This window comes from Epinephelus fuscoguttatus, linkage group LG8 (assembly GCF_011397635.1).
Source record: "Epinephelus fuscoguttatus linkage group LG8, E.fuscoguttatus.final_Chr_v1".
NCBI lineage: Eukaryota > Metazoa > Chordata > Actinopteri > Perciformes > Serranidae > Epinephelus > Epinephelus fuscoguttatus.
In genome coordinates this window covers 19,825,225-19,847,430 of record NC_064759.1, presented here as the reverse complement: position 1 = coordinate 19,847,430, position 22,206 = coordinate 19,825,225, and the positions used below count along the sequence as shown (strand labels likewise).

General features: G+C 41.7%; 1 protein-coding gene across 4 annotated transcripts; it reads right to left on the bottom strand.

The window, feature by feature from the left end:
- Nucleotides 1-1,267: 1,267 nt before the first annotated feature.
- Nucleotides 1,268-21,588, bottom strand: rspo1 (R-spondin 1). 4 transcript variants are annotated; one of them, XM_049583022.1, is made up of 6 exons: nucleotides 21,133-21,588; nucleotides 15,131-15,842; nucleotides 12,852-13,046; nucleotides 10,155-10,298; nucleotides 9,038-9,262; nucleotides 1,268-2,998 (listed from the first exon to the last, which is right to left on the bottom strand). In XM_049583022.1, exons 2-6 carry the CDS (start codon nucleotides 15,225-15,227, stop codon nucleotides 2,781-2,783), a joined length of 879 nt encoding a protein of 292 aa, XP_049438979.1. In that variant the 5' UTR covers nucleotides 15,228-15,842; nucleotides 21,133-21,588; the 3' UTR covers nucleotides 1,268-2,780. The 4 variants fall into 4 exon arrangements, with proteins under 4 accessions (XP_049438979.1, XP_049438978.1, XP_049438981.1 ...); XM_049583021.1 differs by having other exon boundaries at nucleotides 15,131-15,839; XM_049583024.1 differs by having other exon boundaries at nucleotides 15,131-15,679.
- Nucleotides 21,589-22,206: the final 618 nt, after the last annotated feature.

Sequence of the window (22,206 nt, the reverse complement as noted above, 5' to 3'; positions counted from 1 at the left end):
AAACACTTTCAGTATGATACCTTTGGAACCAAAAAGTAACCCCTTCAGACATGGTACCTAGACCCTAGTGTTTCCACTGCAAACAGTACCCTTAAATGTGGGTGGGGCTGTTCACTGCTCCGTCCAGCACTCACTGTATTTCCTCATTACTGGTGACACAGAGGGAAGTCTGCACCTTGTTTATCGTCCACAGAACGAGGCTGCACGTTAACATTTTCAGAACAAAATAGAACAGGCTGCAGTGACAGTCTCTCTCCATGGGATATTTAAAAATAGCAGGTTCATGCATTTAGTCCTTCTCAGGCAAGCTCAGGGGTTTAGTGTTGCCGAAGCCCACAGGAACAACAGTCCACAATGTTTTTTTTTTTTCCCTCCGAGTGAGGATTAGAATATATGCAGATCACATAGCCCGGTTGAAATTAATATGTAAAAACACTTGAAGATCCACACATCACTGAAAGTGTACGACAAATAAAAACTACAGCAATGGTCAAAGTTGTCACAGTGAAATTTAAGGTGTGCTGATGGATTCATGTTTTTAACGCATGCATTGCACAACATAACAAATTAACATACCACCTTAAAAGTCACCGGCAGTTGGCCCAGTGAATTGAGTTATTTTTTTCTCAGACTCCAGCTGCTGCAGGAGGCAGCACATCCTTTCATTTTATAGTTACAGTCTAATAAAACTCTCCACGGTATGAACAGTGGTTACATGAGCCTCAAAACCAGCCGCAACTCAGCCCTGAGCAGAGTGACCGTCTGCTACTGACCAATCAATGGACTGCAGTGTTCACAGCTCACAGTTCACAGTGGAAACATAAAATTAGCGAACTGAACTGAACTGTTACGTACCGCCCAGTGGAAATGGGGCGTTAAGGAATTGAAAAATGTGCTTTGAGTGCTTTACGCATGGGTTTTGTTTTTGTAACAATATCTCGATGTTAGCTAGATACGTAACATAATGCTACGTTATCGAGGGTTGACAACACAGTTAACAAACGTACAACATGATGGTGCCCTCCCTCCCCGACACATCTCCCTTGGCAGCCACTAAGCTAGCAAGTGCACTATGATGATAACCAAAAAACAAAACATCCACAACATGCTGAATCTGTGTAAAACATAAAAACATACAGTGTATATGTGGCACTACTTTACGCCATGAATACTATAAGAGAACTTTGGATAAATAAATAGTGGATCAATTGTGGACAAAATCATGAAGTTCACTGGAACTGAAATCAAACAAACTAGTAGCACAATCAGTGTATGACTGACGTTTGATCAGCTTCATCTGAACTTTATTTAGGCTTTCACAGAATAAGCTATACATGATGATTCTAATACTTTGTATGTTTGATGATAAACACAGTATGACATATTCAGCATCACAATCCATAGTATGAATGAATAATGTAGTGTGTAACTTCTCCTGAAGTTAATATCATGTGTAAAGCAAACAGACCCATGAAAAACGTTCTAGGAAAAAAAAACCTCCTCTCCGTATCTGCAATGTCATGAAGCTTTTGGAGTATAAATGTATAAAATGCTATGATTGTTCTGAAACACGAGCAGTAGGAAACATTATAGTTGTGCAAAATCTTCAGACCCTGTTGCAAACAGATATGATTACTGAGCAGCTGATGATTTGATGGCTTAAATGATAATCAGTGGCTTGTAGTTACTGCATATTTGATATATCACTGTGCATGTACATTTCCTTCCTCTTGTTTTTCGAGAACCTATTCCTTCAATCTATGAGACCAATATTAACACATATGTGCAAACGTAAACACACATGTACAAACGACTAAGTTCCATTGACAAACAACTTGATTCCGTGCAGAAATGCATACAAAGTACACCAACACTCAGACTAGGTAGAGACAAGCACACACACGCACACACACACACTCTCTTACACTCACGCACATGCAAATACTTGCGTTTTTATTCCTCCTTTTCTGTGCAGAGTTATTTTCTGACACAAACACCGGCATTTATTTCAGACCAAACAACTAAGCTATCAAATGGCAAAAGTCTGTGTCAAGACACCGGAGAAGGATGTGAGTTGATCCCCCAGTAATCCTCCTACATCTTCTCTCAGGCTTGTTTTGTAATGGATTCCCTCCTCGAAATAATATACTGTATAGAGGACTTTCTGTCCTCAACAACCACAAATGATTTCCAGTGCCTTTCTTTTTTTGTTTCATTTCACAACAGGAACTAAAGGTACAAAGACTTTTCATCGTCTTTACATCACGTACAGCGGCTGTTGAGAAAGTCCATCTGCCACCTCTCACGAACATGAAATCAAATAAAGAACAGATTGTGATTAAAATCAAACTGGAACAAAATAAATCTAGACCAGAGAAAGACCGAAGAGACCCTTCATTCATTATCAGACTTCCAGCTTAAATGCTGCATTTGAAATACGGGAATCTGTTCATAGTTCAAGAAGTGACAAAGACAAAGGTTCATGACACGATCCGCTATCTTCAACACTGGCTTTGCAGTCCAACAGTGATCCCTCATGGTGGAATGAAAATCAACAAGTCTTTCTGAACACCAGTATCTTCCAGATATGTTCATCTATTCACAAAGCTCAGATAAGCCTTTTGTGTTGCAGCGATCCTCCAGTTCTCTTTGCATCTTCTACAATGCATAGCAGCATTAATCCATTCCTTCATCAGTTTGATCTTTGTCTGTGGCTGGTGCTGCTGGGTGAGGCACTGTTTCTGTTTTTCTCTCAGCGCCCATCCAGCAGGCGATGGAGTTTAGCTGACAGAGCTGGTTGTGATGCTGGGAGCAGTGGTGGTCCTGCTCTGGCCTCTTCGCCTCTTCCCCCCTCCTCCTCCTCCTCCTCCTGCAACACCTCCGCCTCCTCCGCCTCCTCCTCCTCCTCCGCCTGTGCTCCCATCTTTGCTGTCTTGTCCTCGCCCGTGTGCATTCTCCGTGTTTGTATCATCCTGTCGGTCTCCCTTGCTCTTCCTCTCTGAAATGAGAATGCATTGGAAATATGATTAACAGGTTTATGTCATTTCTCAAATAAACTCCTGTATATTATCTGTCATCATCAGATGTTGTATGCAGAGGCGCCTCCTCTTGGCTAAACAAAAGTTTAAAAAACATGGATTCCAGAGGGATGAGGGTGGATGATAAGGGATGTGTGTTGGATCAGGACTCGTGGCTGTAGTTGTGTGGTTTGTAATGCAGGCAAAACAAGTTTAAACTGAGTTCATCCAGTTCAGAAGTATTCATTAATGCTAACATGATGCTTTGTTAAGCTGTGTTGACAGGATCATGTACAGCAGGGACCAGTGTACCGCAAGTAGTCAACAAATAATAATCAAAACTAATAGGACAAAATAATATCGCTAAACATTTGGAAGCCAGTTGCTTTTAGCTGTGTCAGTTTATCGGTCGGTCGGTCTACCATTTTGACCTGGACTAAAATATCTCAACAACTACTGGATAAATTGTCATGAAAATTTGCAAAGATGTTCATGATCCTCAGAGGTTGAATCCTAAACCTTTTGGTGATCCCCTGACTTTTCCTGTAGCACCACCATGAGCTCAACATTTGTGCTTTTGAATGAAATATGTTGGCGACTGTTGCAGGCATTAATATTCTCTTCAGGATGGATTGTATTAACTTTGCTGATCCCTTCAGGCCCAGACCAACCAAACCAACATCAAAGAATTAGTGGCAACAAAGGCCAACTGTTGTGTTGCCTCATGTCACCTGTGGACAGACAAAAAGGTGCACTGAACACGATGCAAAGACTACAGCCAACAGCCAACTAGCATGTATGTTCCACACCTGCATGAAAGGAAATAACTCTCAATAGCAGCAGGTGGCTCTAGTCCATAATGGGCATTCAAAAAGTTAAACTAGAAGATAGGCAGGACAGATTCAAGATGCTAGTTAGTCAGTTAGCAAACTGACAACACAACCCGATATTGAAAGAACGAAGGATATTTACTGTGTGTTAGCAAATAATAACATAAAACTGCCAATCAGTGATTTCATTCTCTGATGGGTTCCACTGTCTCTGGTGCTAATTCAACATGCTGAATTGGCCATCAAGGGTTTTGTGATGTAATGGAACAATATTTTCAAATTGCATAGGCTGTGATAAAAAATTGGGTTGGGAAACAACTGGCCCTGTGGGTTTCACGTGCACACACACAGTGTCCTACACTCTACATAACATATAGGAATGAGAGTTGAAAAAGAAAACTGAAAAAAAAAGCTTCGCTGCTCGCCCTACTACTGTGGCAAAATGGCCAAGGCCAGGTTTAAGTGCAATTCACATGTCTACATATGACATTGTATGCTGTAGTGAGCGAGAGAGAAAAAAGAGTTATGGTGATGCGCTAAGAGCAGACAGGTGTGGGTGACTAAAGCAGAGAGTCTGTGTGCTTGCTGACCATGGCCTGGAATCTGAAGCAGGAACCCTTAACAACATGTCTATAACAGGGCAAGTGGTAGAGCCATGATCTGTTGCAATACTGTAACTGACTGGAGATCAGTAATATTCATGTTTATTTTTCATAATATTCACACCTTGTTCTGCAGTGCTTTGTTTTTCACTTTAACTTTATTTATGTCATTGTGGTTATATCACATATGTGCAAGGCTTGAAGTTACAAGTCATAATATTCTACTGTGATTAAAGGTTTTTACAATTCATTTGCTAAATAAAGATGTGTCATTTAATCAGTTTATTCCATGACAGATTTGGCAAATTGGAGAAGCAAGTGGTTTTCTGATTATGGGGTGCCGTTTGTAAAGTGGCTCACGCTGAAAATAACATCAACATTTTGCCACATTTAGCTTCAAACAATGTTTAAAAAAGTGTTGTGAATTTTACAGCAATATTTGTTAACTTAGAAATATATTAAATAGTTAAATCTAAATATTAAATGTGGCACCTAAATGTTAAATCTAAATATTAAAACTAAATCTAAATCTAAATGCTAAATCTAAATATTAAATATAAATATAAATATTAAATCTAAATCTAAATGTTAAATCTAAATATTAAATATAAATATAAATATAAATGTTAAAGTCGTCCACTCTCTACCTCTTTGGTTTCGAAGTATCAATGGGCAGGATACTGAGCCCCAAAATGCTCCTGATGGCTGTTCCATCGGTGTGTAAGTGCGTTTGAATGGCTACTGAGCAGCTTGTATGGTAGCCTTGGCCACCAGTGTGTGACTGTGTGTGTGAATAGGTGAATGTGACATGTAGTGTAAAAAGTGCTTTGAGTGGTCAGAAGACTAGATGAAGCTCCATTCCCATTCACAGATGGAATAGAGCTAAACTTTTAGCTTCTGAAATAATCAGTGAAGTTACACCGCTTCTCATGTGTGAAAGCGCACAGTGTCTCTCTTGATGGGAGTTGGACAGCAGCCCTGCAGCTCTGCTCTCTGCTACGTTCACATCTTAGAGAATGTAATTAAAATTTTCCTCATTAATTTCCCTCATTTCCGTCACCTGTAACCCATCCAAGTGTAAGTTGTGAACCCATGTAGGTGCATCTTACAGTCTGAATAATGTGCCCTTTAACTAGCAGGAAAATAGTGCGCCAGGCTTTAGACTAGGTTTTTGTTGGTCAATGGTGCAATCGCTTTCTGCTGTTTCAAAATAGCAGTAAGCCAACATGTGCCTGACCACACTGCATTTTAAGATCTACACACCCTTGGGCACAAGTTCATTTGTGCTTAGGTGCTGGCCATTAAAATGACAACTAAGTCAGTCTGAATCTATCAGTGACAGTTGTGCTACATTATGCCCCCTTTTGCACTGTGTGTAAGATGGGGCCCTTAGTCTTAATTTCTATTTCAACAGCTACTCAACAAACACACGCACAGGACTCCCCCACCTCCTCTCTGCTGGTACTCTTGCATTAGGATCCACACCTGTCACACATTTAAGAGTATAATTGCCCTCTAAATACAAACATCCATCACAGAGTGGTTAATGTCCACATGTAAACCATTCAGGAGAGGAAAGAGCTTACTGCTGCTGCTGATTTTAAAATGCAGCGCATGTATAAACTGTGAGAGCACTCAGGACAGTCAAGTGACACAATTTTCTGTCACATAAATCACTTTAAAATCACTTCTGGCATAATGAGTTAAACATTGTCAAGGGCCCAATAATGGCCCATAAGGACGTGAGGCGCTGTCACAAAGTGGAAATGGACATTTTGCCTAGTGTCAGATGGCTATTGTTTAGGCAGCACTCAAAAGTATTTGGTTTTGTGTATCTGAGGGAGTGTAGTTACGCTGGAGGATGTTTGTTATGAACTTGTGCGTGGAGAGGCTCTGCACATCCTGGAAACTGAGTGAACGCGTGCCAAGGGCTGGACAGTGTTCACTATGCAGTTGACAACAGCAGGGCTTATGGCGCCACCATGTTTGTCTACTGCTGTGCAGTAATAACTGTAGGTCTGTGTTTATTTCCCCTACCAGCATTTTTAAACTTGTCGTACAAACAGTTATGATTCTTTTGGTTTAAGCGCAAAGTAGAAAAACAAAAAGACCAAAGGTACAGTGTTACTCAGATTTCAACAGAAACATGTTTCTACACAGCCAGTGAAAATCATTATGCAGTGATGGAGTACACCGAGTACAGCTGAATGTGGACAGATCTAATACAAAAACATTTACTCACCGCAGGCCCATGCAGAGTCACGATTGCTTTACTCTCAACTGAAAATGGCGAGGCTCAGTCCCGCACAGTAGTACACAAATGGGAATAATTCGCCTTTTTCAAGAGCCATTAGTGCCAAAATCATGACAGCAATACTGCTGATGTTATTTGTTAAGTTGGCTCAAAACCATATAAAAAGATTCTATGTCCAACACATTCATCAGTTACGTGTTAAGAAACATTTTTCCAAGCTTTTATAGCAACCATTCAAACAAGCACTTAACATTGAGCTGTAATGGTTTCAATTTATATCAATGAGGCACAATGAACTCGAGTGAAGTAAAAAGTCCTCAAACACACTCTGCAGCGTCTGAGCTGATGTGCTTATTGTGTAAGGACTTAATTACTTCTAACAAATCACTAATGGAGCCAGGAGAGGGGGACTCCATCAGCTTATGACAGGCTTGATTGTACCTCCTCTCCATCCAAACTAAACAATTTTGCCTGACAAATGCAAAAACACATCCAGAGAATTCTGTTTTCGCGTGAGACCCTTTTCATTGAGCTTCAGGAAAAAGGGGAAAAAATTTGCAGCCAAATCAACACAAAGCGTGAGTTCTGCAGACCACTAAATCACTAATGTTATACAAGGTCTGCCCCCTGTGTTTTATATAGCCAGACTGCCAGCCAACTCCCACAGATGAATCCACAGCTGCGCTCTTTTTGCACTGAGTGAGTTTACCCACATGAACTGGTTCACCGGAGTCATGGTACCATCACCCATGAATTACCTCACAGAGGAAAATTCATTCCCTTGAACTCTGGCAGTCGTATGTGTCTTATTTTCATACAAAAGAAAAACAGGACTAAAAATCTCCTCGGCATCAACAGTTTCACAATCCAGAAAGCTTCTATGACTCATCACTCGTCAGGTGACACCTCACATGTCATCCTCTGATATGACTTTGCTCCAAGTTTAGAAATTTGGCGGCCTGCGTAGCAGTTTTTATAGGGCAGTTTATAATATTTCACAGTTAATTATTCTTCTGAACCCGTGGCTGACATTCTTTCCAGGATGCAGGCGTCAGACAGAGTAAATTTCCTTCTTGTTTCTCAAATTGTGCTGTCACAGCCCATCCAACGAAGATCCCACTCCTCACTGAGCAATTACAAGCCACGTCAGACACCTCCCTTTAGACATGACCACAGATCTATATGGGACAGTGTCAGATCATGTTCTGTTCTTCAGTCTCTGAGTCCTATAGGAACTGCTCCTTAATAGAGGACGCTGCTTGAATATGCAAGCATGTTTACTCACATATATCCAGGCATATCATCTGTTACGCGTTGCAACATCTGTACAGCTGCCAACACTGTGCAAATATCCTTGCGTAATGTGGCTGCCGTGCCCGAAATCCCCTAAGCGTGCCACCGTCCAATAAAGGCTTTAAATACTGCTCATTTACAATTCTCTCAGTCCTTGTAAATGTGTGTAAGTTTCCAACTTTGGTTTAAAGCTGGCACTTTATGCAAAACGGATTAGTACATGGTGACATTTAGAGACAAAGACATTTGCAGTTCAAGAGAATAAATCCTATAGCTTGAATTAATCATGCTAAGCAACAGCTACCTCTTAATTCTGTTTAAGATGGTTTATTATCCCAACACTACTGCTGGTAAATATTGCCTCACTACTAAGGATAAACTGTTTAAAACCAAATAACTGGGATCATTGTTGTTTTTGTTGCACTTATCATCCAATAAACTCTGGACCGATTGGCCAGATCTGTCATTTATTAGCCACAACTGAGGCCAAGAGCAACTAACATGCTGTTATCAAAGTTGATAATGGCCATTGACTGGTGAGAATGACTGTTAACCTGCTGGAGAGCAAGCTGCTGTGCGGATGATAAGAGCCCAAGCAAACATGTCACGGCCGTGTAAACCTCACGCTTCAGTGGTCTTCAGAACAAATAGCTCCGTGTAGCTCTGATCCTTGTCCAGCTTTGCAGTGCCTAATGCCCGCCCTTCATCTGCTTGGCTCGTAGACAGAGTTTATTGTTTACATGCTGAGAAGTCAAGAGATTCTGTATCCTTCTGTGAGCTCAGCCAAACCAAACCCAATCAACACGCTGCGGGTCACAGACACGCTGGCGGGAATACAGGCCTTTGGATGTTGAGTAATGGTTCCATCAGTCATCATATCAACTGGTGGGGGCATTTTGTGAAGCACACGGACTTTAGTGCTTGTTCATCTGTAATCTGAGTACCTGATTTTAACTATTACTAACTGTACATTTAATTAGAAGTCCCTACTACATGTCCTTGGTGTTTAATGTTCTGTATTATATGTGTATTTGTGTTTACCTCTCACACAAGGCGTCTTGGTCACAATGCACTTCCTCCTCTCTGTCTGTGGAGCACAGGTCTGTGAGGGCACCAAGGCCGGGGAAGTGTCAGGGATGTCGACCTGCGGTAGGGGCACGCGAACCCGGGACTGGGAGCCTTTCTTAAATCCACATGTTTTGTTCTTCTTCATACAGGAACCCCACTGGCTCCATTCGCCCAGTTCACACTCTGCAGGACGCTGACCTGCAAGAAGAGAAATGGGGACTGAGGTAGTGAGTGAATGCTCCGCAGCTCTAACACAGCACATTTGCTTCACAGCCTTCATGTCTGCTTTTTACAGCTCAGCAGTTTTAGCTCACAATAATGACTAAGTAATTTTCGAACCTGAAAGCAATTTTATCTTTCTTGCTTTTATTTTCACTTGAGAGGGACAGATTGAGAGGGTTGCTATGAACCTGAAAATGTACCAAAGCAGATGGCTATTAAATAAACTGAGCTCACAACAAAGGTTTTTACGGTTACACCAGCAGGGTCCAGTTAGAGCAACAACTGTTACTGCTGTTGTTTATAACTTATAACAGAATTATTTTCAACAATACCAAAAAAGAAAAGAAAAATAAAGGCAATATAAAGAGATCTTGTGAATTTTCTCGAGTTCACTTCCCCTTTTCCCAGGCTGGCCAATTGAACATAGTTGGCTGCTCATTAAGTGATAATAAAGACTGAGTCAACATGTGGCTCACACCTTTCTAATGCTTCAGTGGAAGACAGTGAAATAATACCTTCTAGTTCATTAAAGGAGCTTTAAAGGCTTAGTGTGTAGAATTTTGCGGCATCTAGTGGTGAGGTTGCAGCTTGCAACCAACTTAAACTTCTTCCGTATGCCAATCGTGTGGGTGGCTGATGCACAAATGCGAAAACATGAATGACCCTTTTTAGAGCCAGTGTTTGATTTGTCCATTTTGTGTTACTGTAGAAACAATAGTGGACTAACAGAAACAACAATTCTCTCTCTTATGAAAACATAGTTATGAATATTACATTACACTCTGCCAATAGATGCCCCTAAAGACTACACACTGGATCTTTAAGAGATGCTTAAACAGTTCAGGGTAAAAGTCAAAAGGTCACTCACCGATACACTCCATGGTCTCGTTGGAGGTGCGCTGGCCTGGAGGGCAGCTGACATAACATCGCCCACTGTGTGAATACAAGCCCTCCTTACATTTTGTGCAAAAATTGCGATTGAAACACGCTTCACAATTGTCTATTTTACATTCTGAAAGACAAAAAGAGAGGATCAAATGAAGGGATCAAATCAGTTTCAGTCACACTGTGTCTGCTGATGGTGAGAGTTCATGTTATTAGCTTCAGAATTTTTTGATCTTGTTGTAGAAAAATGTCACAAGAAATCTCTTTAATAGAATATTCATCACATTTTTGGCCGGAGATGGCAAGTGGTTCTCTGGAGACAGGGCAAGAGGAACTTGAATTTTATGTCCTCTGAGAGATTTATTAGTGATTAAACAACACGGGGTCTGTTTAGGGGGAGTAACACTCTTCTCTTAAAAACACATGCACCACAGGCCTTGTTTTTTTGGAGAGCGGGTGTGAATGAGTACAGCCAGGAGTGTATCGCTTCAGCGGGTTTCTCAAGAGTTTCTGTACACCTCAGACTCATTAAAATCTCTTAACTCTCCAGTCAAACAAACAACTCCTCGAAATTTGGATAATTACAAACGCAGGAGGACAAAAAACAGACATCTTTAAAAGACTCCAAAAAGCTCTGGCCTCATCTTGAAAGGCACTTCCTTGTTCTCTTGGAACAACAGCGGCGGAAGATGGAAATCTGTAAATTCCTGTCAATATTTCTATAAAGGAAATGATTCAGATCTAGAACCGTTGTATTCATGTGTGTTAAACTTACAGTAAGAATGTCTACTCTGCTGCTGGTCGGACGCCAAGGTCAGAAATGATCTAACACTGGGTTCTTGCCTCCTGCTCCCAATTACTATTTTTAAGCCCTTGACAGCTAAATTTGACAGTCCTGACGTTTGTAGCCCTATAATGTAAGACAAATGTTGCTAACAAGACATTCTGGGATGACATGTATAAAGTCAGATGATTGGATAATAACCCAGGATAGCCACCGCAGGCCTCCGAAAAGAATTTGCTAAGGAAATTCAGCCCTCTCTGCAACAAACCAGGATGTTGGAGGAATGTTGTAACACATGGGGTTGAATTTTTTTTGCAAAATATCCAAATATCTAATACAAAATGCAAAAATCTCAGATGATAATAAAAATCCCCTTCGTGTCGTTTGCACTGATGCAACATGGAAAATAAGATATGTCTCAATATAACTTGTTAATTTAGAAACACATTACTGTATGTTGTCTGCCTCTCAGTATAAGGGCTGTAAAAAACAAGGCTCAAACAAGAAAGTTTAGCACCGCTAACAGCTGGAACACAAAATTACAGCTCCTGTTTATGAAAACCGAAGTATCAAAATCTAATACTGCATCACCATAAGCAGCAGTTTTAACTGTTTGGGGTTATGCAAACTTAAGCGAAAATATTAACATCTGATAAGCATTATGTGATACAGGGATGGGCAGTCAAGAAAAACATCTCTAAAGAGAAGAATAGCCTGCATATTTCTTCCTGTAGCAGAAAATCACAACAGGCTGCTGGGTATTGTAGCTGCCCACCGCACCTACACCTACCACTCACTTGAAGCCATGAATGTCATTAAATAATTTGAGTTAACTATTGAGGTAATACATGTTTTACTGTGCAGAAAATGATCTTTTTAGCCCCGCTCACATTCAAATAAACCTTTTATCTCAGAGACTGTGTATGATACAGTTAGTAAGGGCGTATTAGAATGAAATACAGTGAAAACAGTAAAAGCATAACAGACACGGATTGAGGCCTGGCATGAACTTTACACATGAGGGCCAAATAAAAAACACACATATCCTCTTAAGAACAGACAAACAACAACGCATTAGAGATGTTTTTGTTGGGATTTTGTTCCGACCCTGTTTTCGGCCCACACGTAAGGAGAAACAGACAACAGACTGAGGTGCTGGCACTCCTCGGCTGAAGTGCGGGACCAGTGCCACCAGATCCAGCTAAGTACGTTTTAAGTACCATGAGTGTGGCCACCCTTTCACCCACCTTCCTAATGAGCCAAACCTGCCTATAATGAAGACCAGTTCAATTAAAAGTTTGACTGAGTTTCCTCCAGTTCAGCAAATACTTCGCTGGATGTGGTGGCTATTTTGGTGCTCTTTTCAACATGGATTATAGCAACAACAGACGGATTTCATCAAGTGGTCTTTCCTATTCACTATTCACTCAGGCATTGGAAAATAGTATCACAGATAGGTCAAAAAATAAGGCAGCATGAAATTACACAGGAAAATAAAGGGTTGGGCACATGGTAGCATCTCTGTTTTCTGTATTGATATTTTAGGTCTTTGTCAAACACACAAAGTGGTGTTAAAAATTGGAAATACAACAAATAAGATAGACAAGACAAAGAAACAAGCAGGGTATCCCTCTACTCCTCCAAATACTCCCATATTGTACACAAACAGGAGATGGTTGAGCCAAAGATAAACAGATTGTTTGTACTTCTGCAGCCTTGACATCAGCTTTGTGGATTTTTACAGAATGAGCTGTTGCCAAGTGTTAGCTCCAGCTTGCATGAAGTTTCCAGATGTGTATCTACAAATCTAATGCGCCCACTGATACGTTCTGTTGGTGCACAGTGACACTTGTAATGTCGCTCGGCTGAGAGTCTACTGAACAAAGCAAAACTCACGGGTGCATCTGTTGTTGCCTTCTGGGTTCCTCATGCCAAAGTATCCCATGGGGCAGGAGGCAAGGCACACGCCTATCTGACGAATGTCATTGCGCTCCAGGAAGATGAAGAGCTTGGGTCTACATTTGATGCAGCCGTTATACTCGGAGCATCGGTCACAGCCTTTGGGGCAAGATGGTGGCCCCTCAGTGCTAACTGTGGAAACATAATAAACATAAAGACAGGAACAGTCAGGTTGAGGTAAACACCAGAACAGTATGGAGTACTATCACATAAAAAGATAAATTGTTTCCAGCCAGATATTAATTCTAATGAGGGCATGTCAGGAAACTTTAATATTTTTCTGGCATCTCCGCAGATTCAACCATAAACTGGCTTTATCGCTCCAACAAGCAGGGGTTAATGCTTTCAGCTTCATCTAACCGGGGGCTAGGCCAAACATCTTTGTTTGAACAGTTACTCAATGTTTACTTCAAGCTGCTCGCCGGAGATCCTTAACAGATTTTCATTTTGAGAAACCCGGGTAATTGGGGCCGACAGCCGACCAAGAGCCAGTCATAATCAGGCAACTAACATCACACACGGCCCCCACTGGGGTCAGTCACAAATGATCTGGGCATAAGAAAACTGCAATCATTACGGACGTGGCCAAGAATCAAATAGTGTCAGTGTTTTTCTACAGTGGCACTAAACACCATTCATCCCCTGTCCTAGGTCTGAAAATCTACACTACAGATGCATTTCAGGCTGTACTCATGCTCTCTTCATACGAACGCCTATGAAAAGTACACATGCAAACTGTTGTACATCACTTCGTTGTCATCCCAGACTCAGACATTAATCAAATTCCCTCATCTTCCAACAAAAGCACAACCAGTGTATCACCAGTTGCAATCTAAATCATTTCTAGGAAACGTGTCAAATGGCACATCCTTTTTCTGGGAGCTGCTCAAACAAAACCACGGTCCTGAGAGATGATTTACATTCCTGCACTGTATCAGCTCTAAATATACATGCTCTCACACAGCAATCCATCTGCCATCCTGCCTCCCAGAGATAAGTCGGACAGTAAAAGCGTTAAAAGGGTTCTCCCATGAACAGATTACACCATGTGTGAGTCACGGTAACCTCAAATGCAGCAATTATAGCCAGGTCGTATTGCTCGCTATCACAAATGAAAGGACTAATAATGGCCCTGGGGAGTAATCTCTAACCAAAGCGGAGGGGAGTGTATGAATCAGAGGATGTAGCGGTGTTGTAAACTGTTTGTGACACGTGGTGGATTGGAAATGAGAACATTTGCGCTGTCTGAAGCTCCTCTCTGACAGTCTCGATTTCATCTCTGCGTTACACTAAAATCATTCAGAGAGAGAAATCTGACACTGACACTGACGATTTAAAAGCTGTAAATCAGAGGTGTAAATTGTAGATCACTTTCATATCTGACAGGGAGAAGCCTCAGCTGACAGTGACGCTGTAGAGGGCGCTCATGTATATGGTGACTGACCCAAATCCTTCTGTCCTCATTACAGTGGCACATGGCAAACTGCAACAGCATCTAAGGTCAATGCATATACATATGAGTGTGTAAAATATGACACAAACAACAGCTCTTCCATTTCCAGTGTGTGTGTGTGTGATTTTAATAAACCCATCTGTTACCGTGGCCAGTCATGGTATTAAATGAATTCTGGTTCACAGAGGTTGGGGTGAGCTTGGCATTGGCTGAAAGCTCCTTGTGTGTAAAGGAAGACTTATTTCAAAGCTGACATTAACACCAGTGCTGAGGCTTTAAGGCCAGAGATATACTGCAAGTCGGGCTGAGCACCATCTTTTTTGTGGTTGCGTGAGGTCAGAAAATGCTTCCAACAACACCGGCAGCACGGTCCAATTGAGAGCTTAGAACTGTCAGCTACTCATTCCATTATGTGCCCACAGAGCCAGACACAAAAAGAGTGATGGCTTTGAGGGCGAATCCATCAAAACCCCCTCTATAAACAATCCTAATACCCATAAAAGTTTTACATAAACTGAGAGAGGCATAATCTTAAAAAGAGGAAGAAAGACGAGCCACTCAGGGGAAACACTGAACCTAACATAACCCATCTAGGAAAAACAAATAAGAATGATGAGAAAATAAACAAAATGTTATCTTTACTTTGCTTGTTAAATGTTTACAAGACATCCACCACTGTGACTCAGACCGCAGAGACGAAAGGCAGCAGCGCTGAAGAGGAAGAAAAAGGAGATCAAAACAAACTGAGAAAGAGGGAACTCACCCCGTCTCTGCCTTCTCGCCTTGGAGAGTTTGAGAACATCGCTGTGACCCATGGAGCTGAAGAAGACCATTGCCAGCGCCACCAGTCCCAGCTGCATAGTCCCTGTTGCCTTCCCGGCTACGCAGGGTCCCCCCCTGCGACCAGATGGATCAGGTGGGGGGGGCCCCTTCCTCTGTGGGACAGGTGGATCCCTCTGCTGCTGGGACAGATGATCCCTCCTCTCTCCTGTGGTACTGCTCTCTGTCTCTGTCTGTCTCTCCCTTTCCTCCCCTCTGTCTCTCTGGATCTTTCACTCTAGTGGCTGCTGCGTCCGCAAGTCTGTGAAGTCGAGGGTGATGCTGCGGTTGCAAGTCTAAATAAGCAACAAGCCATCACGTTGGTAGTAGTACTGGTAAAGAAAGTAGACGGCACGGGGTTGTAGGATGGAGGGTGGGGTTGAGGGGTTGTGCGGAGGATGACGAGGAGGAGAGAATGAAGAGGAGATTGTCAAACTTCTGGTGGTTCAACCCATGAAGCTTAGGGTGGGCTGGCAGGGAAGCAGGGAACCCGCTGTTTGAAGAGGCTTTGCTGTCAGTGGGTGCCTGAGCTCACAAGCATGTGTCTTATAAAAGATGAACTAAAGAGGCACTAAAATATTGGCATGCAGCCTGAGAAAAGATGGATACAGGTTCTTGACTATGTGTGACAACACATTTGCTTGTACCAGGACCTGCTGAGGAAGAAAGGAGGCAGAGAAGATTGACAGATGGAGAACAGGTTAAGGAGAAGGGTTGTGCAGACACAGAAAAATGTTCCTCAGTGGTTCTTTATCGTGGGTTGAGGTGCAATATAGCACAACAAAAAACTTTTTAAGTCCCTGTATGGTTCTTTAGAGATTCTCTACTGGTCCTTCAGCATTGTTTAATAGCCTGCAAATACTGTATTTCCCGACATAAATCTCACTCTGACCTCATCACATATTGATGTTTGGTCATGCACTTTCCATGTCCACATACAACGTGCAAGGTACCCTGGGTGCATTGGTTGTTGACGTTCTGGGACACCATGTCAACTTCTGCCTGTTACATGCATTGTCTTCTTTCAAAACGCACTTCAGTTTTCACAGGAAATTCAATGTTGCAGTCTCTTTCAAAATTAACGCACTACGTCACTACAATATTACGAATTGACTTTTTTTTTTCCTTCAACAACTAACACACATGGTTAGGTTTAGGCAACAACAACATGTCGTAAGGTTTAAGAAAAGAACAGGGATTGGCTTTAGAATATTATGGGATGCAAACGCCACTTTCTTGGGTCGGTGTTTCTTGGACTGATCTACCATCTCTCCTGCCTGCCCCAGTCGGACTTTCATCCTTGTCCCACCTTGTTTCCTCCTGACGCCGCCGGGCGCCGTTAAACTATACCTGCAGCCAGCCGCATACCATGCCAACGTTAAAGGATGCCTTTTTTCGCTGGTTTCTGACGCCGCAATTCACTGCCCCAAGCGCTGGATTTTGACGACTTTGGAGTGAGATCGGGCTCTATTTTCAGGGATAACACATTAAATGAGTGACTCAACCTTTTTGTCTCGGCATGCATGGAAATATCCCGGTTTGGGAACATATTGTGTTTCTCAGTAAGCATTTTGGACTAAATTCTGAATCTTTTATGCCAATATTTTGGAAGAAATTATCAATAAAAACCATTCATGTTTTAAGTAAAAGTGTCATTTGGACACATATCAACTGGCACATCTAATGGTTCTCTATAGCACTATAAAGCCAAAGAACCACTTTGAGCTTAGTGTAGCATAAAGCCTGGAAAAGGGGGGAACAGCTAGCCTGGTTCTGTCCAAAGGTGATGAAATCTGCCTACCGGCACCTCTAAAGCTTACTGATTAACATGCTATATTTTGTTTATTTGATCAGTACAAAACTGAGGTGTTATGGGTCAAACTTTTCTCGGCCAGGCGCAGTGACTTCCTGAAGTCTCTCCTTGTTGCCTAGCATCCACATTGTTACGACGAGACTACAAAACTCAGTGGCGCCTCCATTTTTTACTTGGTGTGGCCACATGGGGCCACCGAAATTCTTGGGGTGCACCCATTTTCATTCAATGGACCCATTTCAGATGGCCATGCCAGTTATTCCCTCGCCAAAAATGAGCCTAACTTTGGAGCGTTATCTAGCCCCCTTCCTGACAAGCTATGCCATGATGGTTGGTACAAATGGATGCCTTAGGTTGGCTGGTTTCACAAGGTACCACTACCATTGTAGCTTAAAAACTGAGTGCGCCATGCCCTCTTAAAGTCAGTAATGTCTGCCTTACTGTCACCGGGGTGGTGGGGGTGGGGGGGGGGGGGGGGCCCTCTTGGAAGCACCACTGCCAAAACTCACTGCACCTGGCCAAAAAACTATTCAAAAAACCGCAGCTTGTATTTTTTTTTACCCATCAGTTCTGTATAGATTTAGCTTTAGATGTGCCAAAAGATGACTTCTGTTACCTTTTAGACAGAGCCGGGCTGGCTGTTTTCCCCTTTCCCCCATCTTTAGCTAAGCTAAGCTAAAGCTAATTAGAAAGCAAATAACCCAGTTCCCCAAAATGTTGGACTATTCCTTCAGCATATTTTTCAAAAGCAATACAATAATGTCAGTGCACTGTCAGCACATTTACATACTTAAATCAGCGACAGTCAGTTCTAACCCACTGCACCAGGGACACATTGTTTGGTCTAGGCTACATTCATTCATGTATCATTGAGTATCAGAACTCTGTGTAATCTGAAGAACTAACCAGCTAATTTAAATGATCAGTTGTGAAACAAGGAAACTAAACACCACAAACACTTCAAGGTCGTGGCATTTCAAGGTATATTTGGACTCGGGTGACGAATTGAACATGTTGATTATTTGAAAACACAGTGAAGTCAGCTCCATCTGGGAAATGCAACACACACTCAGGCTGGAGGCCTTTGTTGTATTTGGTGCTGAGATCTTTTTTAGATAGTGTCATACGCTGCCTGTATTTACAGCTCTTGTGTGAAGAGGACACACAGAACATGTTAGGATGTGAGCAATGGGAGGTCCTCCCTCGCAGCTCAATAAAGAAAAATAGGACCATATTAGGCTGTTGAGTTGATTGTGGCTCAGATTCACACTAGGGACAATGCCATTTGGTGCGTCTAAACATTCCTGCAGGCGACATTACATTATTTGTTTAAGTATAAATCAAAAGGGACAAAACATTTCATATTTCACCATTTTTCTTTTAGCTGAACTGATCCAAATATATTTTAATCATCCAGAAGAGGAGTTACACTCGAGGCCAGGGTAAAGTATGATCTGAAAATTACATAATGATAAAATCCATTTTTCATTTCATTTCTAACTCAGATGGAAACAAATCCAGATTGATTCCAAGTCCATGTGATAATCACGAGTCATCTTGTGAGATGATGTGATCTATAAAGACTCATATCAAGAAAAAAAAGAAGTTCCTTGTCTAATCATTACAAGAACAGGGTCACTTGTATCCTCTCCTAATTGGGAAACATCTCTGACTCTCTTTCCCGGCAGTAGGTTTATTTACTTCTTAACACTTAATGAGTCTCAGTGTCACTGACACCTCTCGGCTAAAAGTCATATTTACAGGAATGAGCCAAAAGAGTGGCGCAACCAGTCTTCTGCAGCACCTGTTACTTGAGAGAGTGATGATTGGAGAATGGGACATGCTAAGTGTCTGGATCACTCAGAACATAACCTTTCCAGCACTGAGTAACTCAAGACTCCGTGCCAGAGACTCTTTCATAACCCAGCACTCCCACGACTCTGCGCAACCTGCCAGAAGCACACCTCAGCTCATCCATATCTGCTCTCGCACACCATGGAGATAAGAGACAGGATCGGGCTGTTGACTCGCAGAGAAAACTGATTGTTTTACTCTCAGCCCATCTCCATTTCAAGGCCTGTTTTTAACAAGCAGTCATCTCACCAGGCAACTGTGGCACACTGTGGCACCTGTATGTTTTCAAAGTTCTCTGTCTCTGCTCCCTCATCCATTAAACTGTGTGCCTTTCCTCACCGTCAGCCACATTCAGCTGAGCCCAATGAAACTAAGCCCCCGCTCATCAAATAGTCAGGAGATTAAATTGCCGCCTTTGTAAGTCCTAAGTTTGATCTATCAATTATTCAAGCACTGAAAGGGAGCTCCCACACTGGGAATTTATCGAACTGGAGAAGGTGCCACAACTCTGAGCTCAGAGTTACAAATGCAACCTGTCGATGAACTTTCTGCCCGTGGTTGAACCTACTGGCTTTTCCACACATATTTAAGAGCTGACCAAAGAACATCAGCTTGTTTAACTTGTACCAAAATGTCTCAATCACACACAAACTAATAGTATTTGTATCAAGAGACACAGAATACAGAGAAAGGATTCAAAAAAAGGCACAAACTTTTAGATATTTCAGTGTGTGCTCACTAGTCATAACGTCTTTTCCCTCACATAGGAGTGGCCAAACGCTGGAGCCAGCATTTCCCTATTGTGGCCCCACACTAACCACAAATCACTCCTGTTTTCAAAATGAAATTATTCTTAAGTGGCATCTGCTACATGGACTCCAAAAGGCGAGTTAGCGGGAAATTCTGGGCACATTTTTCTCCCCAAATTTGGCCATCTGTGTGTGCAGCAAACAATTCTACAGGAATTTGTGGGTGCTTTAACTCAGTCATGGTGACCATTTATGTTTTGTTTATTTTGATATTCGTAAAATCCATGATTTCTTTTTTTACATCCAAGCCATAAGCTGTAGCTGTGCTGGCCAATTTCACCCACAATGAAAAACAGAAAAAGAACATAAAGAGATGCTACAGGAAAGAGGTAACAGTAGAGGTGAGGTGCTGACTGAGGCATCATCCCTACGCTCTCAACATATTATAATCTAAATCTTTAGATAGCCTGTCCAGAATGAGGAGAAACACCTGGCTGCACCAGGAGCATCAATAGAAGCCTTAACCATTTTGGTAATCACTTCCTCCGCTCTGCAGCTTAAAGACTTCAGGCAGTGAGAGGTCAAATGTGCAGCAGTTGACAAACACTCAACACTCAGAGCAGAGAAGACCATCACCAGCACCAGACTCTCTTTTTGAGTTTTCATGTAGGACTAAGCCCTGCACAGCCCCAGCAGTCAGAGGGCTGATCCTGCACAGCTCAGTTGAGCGCAGCTCAGCTTTGCCTCTGAGGCTCGCACACCATGCTGGATTACAGCTGTTTGGACTGCACTGCTCCTCAGGGAGAAGGGAAATCAAGTGCAGAACCCCACCTGTCCCCAGTCCAGCATCTCTGCCCTCACATCACTGTCCTGTTGTTTTTATAAATCCCTCCCTGCCTGTCACTCTGAAACTGGAGAGGCTGACATTTATGTAGCTCCTGAGGATGACGATGAGTTTGTGTGGTGTGTTAACACGAGTGTGTGTGAGGATAGATGCTGCAGGATGTTTTCCTAAAGAGTAAAAAAAAACTGTATGTAAACTGTACCCTACTTTTAAGTTAAGTTTAGGCAGCAGAAAAATTGTCAAATATTATGTCAACATAATAAATACGATAATAATTTTTAGTATAATTGAATTTATTTGGTTAAATATTGAATTAGTTTAAAATGCACTTAAGAAAAAAGTTGGTTCATATGATGGCTAAAAATGGGGCAGTTTAAAGCTCACAAATCTGAAAATGTCATTTATTGCAAAATAAAACGAATCAAGGTCGTCACAGCATATAATTAACAATAATAATTATATATAATTAGATTAACAATATCCATATAAATGCTCGATTAACATATTAAACCAAGACCGTTTTCCATATGTTTACAATAAAGTATTTTTACGCATTCAAATTTCTAGATTCGTTAAAACAAAGTTAACCCCAACTTAGGATATTTACTTAAAAGAAATCATAAACCAAAGCCTTGAAACATTCAATCTGAATGTAAAATGTAAATGTAAAATAAAAATCAACGCACCTGCGCAGCGGGGTCTCCGAACAATGCTGTTCATTGAGCGGTCGGGACTCAATTTCCTTTTTTATAAGGGAAAATCCGTTACTTGTTTGGTCACAAAGAACTCCTCCTACAGGATACCCCCATGCAACTTTTCTCTGTCATCATTTAAAAAGACATATGATTTCATTTCTTTCACATCTGTCACAATTTCGAGGCAACTTCCCTAGCAGGCTGTGGGGACTCACAAGACGCACAAGAAAAGAAAAAAAAAGCGCAAAGGATTAAAAAATTAATTCCTCCAGTGAAAGACTATATGCATAAAAATATATTTATGTTCCGATGAAGTTAGTCACTCAGACTTTTTAAATTCGTCTTCTGAGGTCTGGACGCGTGTTTGCACTGAAGCTCCAGCGAGTTGCGCTTTTTTAAATCCACTTTGGTGCGTCGAACTGCATCCAACTCAGACAAGTAGTTACAAAGCCGTGATATTTGCATCCAAACCTCAGCACTGCCAGCGGGCATTACAGGCCCCACCCCTCAAATTCTCACTGAGAGATGAAAAACCTGCGGTGGACTTGTGTAAGTGCTGCTATCCAACAACTAACATCGTGCGTAAATTCATATTTATTTACTCATTGGATGTGATTTGAATAAGTTTGTCCTTCCTCTACTGGGCCTTCATCCTGAGGAGAAAACTGAAATTTAACACTGATGAAACATAAAGTTTAGCCAGTCCAAATGGATGCCTTAAAATCTCATTATTATATACTACAAATGTGCCTCTAAATGATCTTCAGCATCTGTAGGTGACCTCCACTTTTCACCACTTTCACCCTATTTTCAATCTGCACATGCAGCTAGAAGTTTCTGAATTTCAGTTTAACAAGACAGAAAAAAACACCCACAAAACAGGAGATGGTCCCATATTAATTTCATTTATGCAACTTTTATTTAACCGTAAGTCCTCTTGAACTTCAAATTGCCCAATTCTATGCAGGAAAGATACAGCACACAAAGTTCCTCACAGAGGAAAAAAACAGAGCAAGATTGAAACTGAAAGATGACGAAGTACAAAATGTAAAAGCATGAAGCAAA

Bases quoted from the DNA above. Each gene is read 5' to 3' on its own strand.
- rspo1 (XM_049583022.1), bottom strand. From the start codon at position 15,227: ATGCAGCTGGGACTGGTGGCGCTGGCAATGGTCTTCTTCAGCTCCATG. The intron at 10,299-12,851 runs GTGAGTTTTGCT...TTTGTCTTTCAG, and splicing joins AGGCAACAACAGATGCACCC to AATGTAAAATAGACAATTGT. The intron at 9,263-10,154 runs GTGAGTGACCTT...CTCTTCTTGCAG, and splicing joins CGAGACCATGGAGTGTATCG to GTCAGCGTCCTGCAGAGTGT.